The 612-nt window shown below is 67.5% G+C and overlaps 1 protein-coding gene across 1 annotated transcript in view; it reads right to left on the bottom strand.

Moving 5' to 3' along the window:
• The window catches only part of ZNF396 (zinc finger protein 396), a 6,112-nt gene that overhangs the window by 4,613 nt on the left and 887 nt on the right, over nt 1–612 (bottom strand). The window contains exons 2-3 of the mRNA XM_014538885.1: nt 481–606; nt 152–281 (exon numbers count right to left, since the gene is read on the bottom strand). Coding sequence (XP_014394371.1) covers nt 152–281; nt 481–606 — 256 coding nt within the window. The remainder of the gene's footprint in view (nt 1–151; nt 282–480; nt 607–612) is intronic.

Here is a 612-nt window from a genome sequence, read left to right as displayed (position 1 = left end):
GCCCTCACCGTGGCTGGGCCCCCTGTGCCCACACCGGGAACTGGTCCCGCCCTCACCGTGGCTGGGCCCCCTGTGCCCACACTGGGAACTGGTCCCGCCCTCACTGTGGCTGGGCCCCTGTGCCCACACCGGGAACTGGTCCCGCCCTCACCGCATGGCCTGGAGGAGTGGAGCTCCCACGATGGGCACGGCGGCTGCGGCTTCGCAGGCTGGGGTGGGCCACTTGGCGACTCCCGAGTGATTTCCTGAGCTGCCACGTCCCCTGCATTTTGTCCCAAAACCTGGAAGCAGTTAGATTATCTGAGGCGGAGGCAGGACCTTGGGATAAAGTGAGAGAGACCCCGGGCCACAGGGAAAGGGAGGGAAAAAGCAGAGCCACGTCCTGTTTCCTGGCACAGCTGGGGGTGCACTCACCCCGCTTCACACCGGCTGAATGGAGCCCCTGACCCAGCTGGTCGCTCATCCCGGATCCCTTCCCACCTGCTCTGCCGGCCCGTCGAGCTCCTTCTCCAGCTCCTCCAGCATCGTCACGGCCTCCTCCCCGCTCCCCGGGCCGTGCGCGCGCAGCCAGGCCTGCAGCTCCTCGGGCAGGATGGCCACGAACTGCTCCAG

The sequence above is a fragment of the Myotis brandtii genome, unplaced genomic scaffold, assembly GCF_000412655.1.
Source record: "Myotis brandtii unplaced genomic scaffold, ASM41265v1 scaffold200, whole genome shotgun sequence".
Lineage (NCBI taxonomy): Eukaryota > Metazoa > Chordata > Mammalia > Chiroptera > Vespertilionidae > Myotis > Myotis brandtii.
Note: the sequence above shows the minus strand (reverse complement) of the source record. Positions and strands in the feature narration are given on the sequence as shown.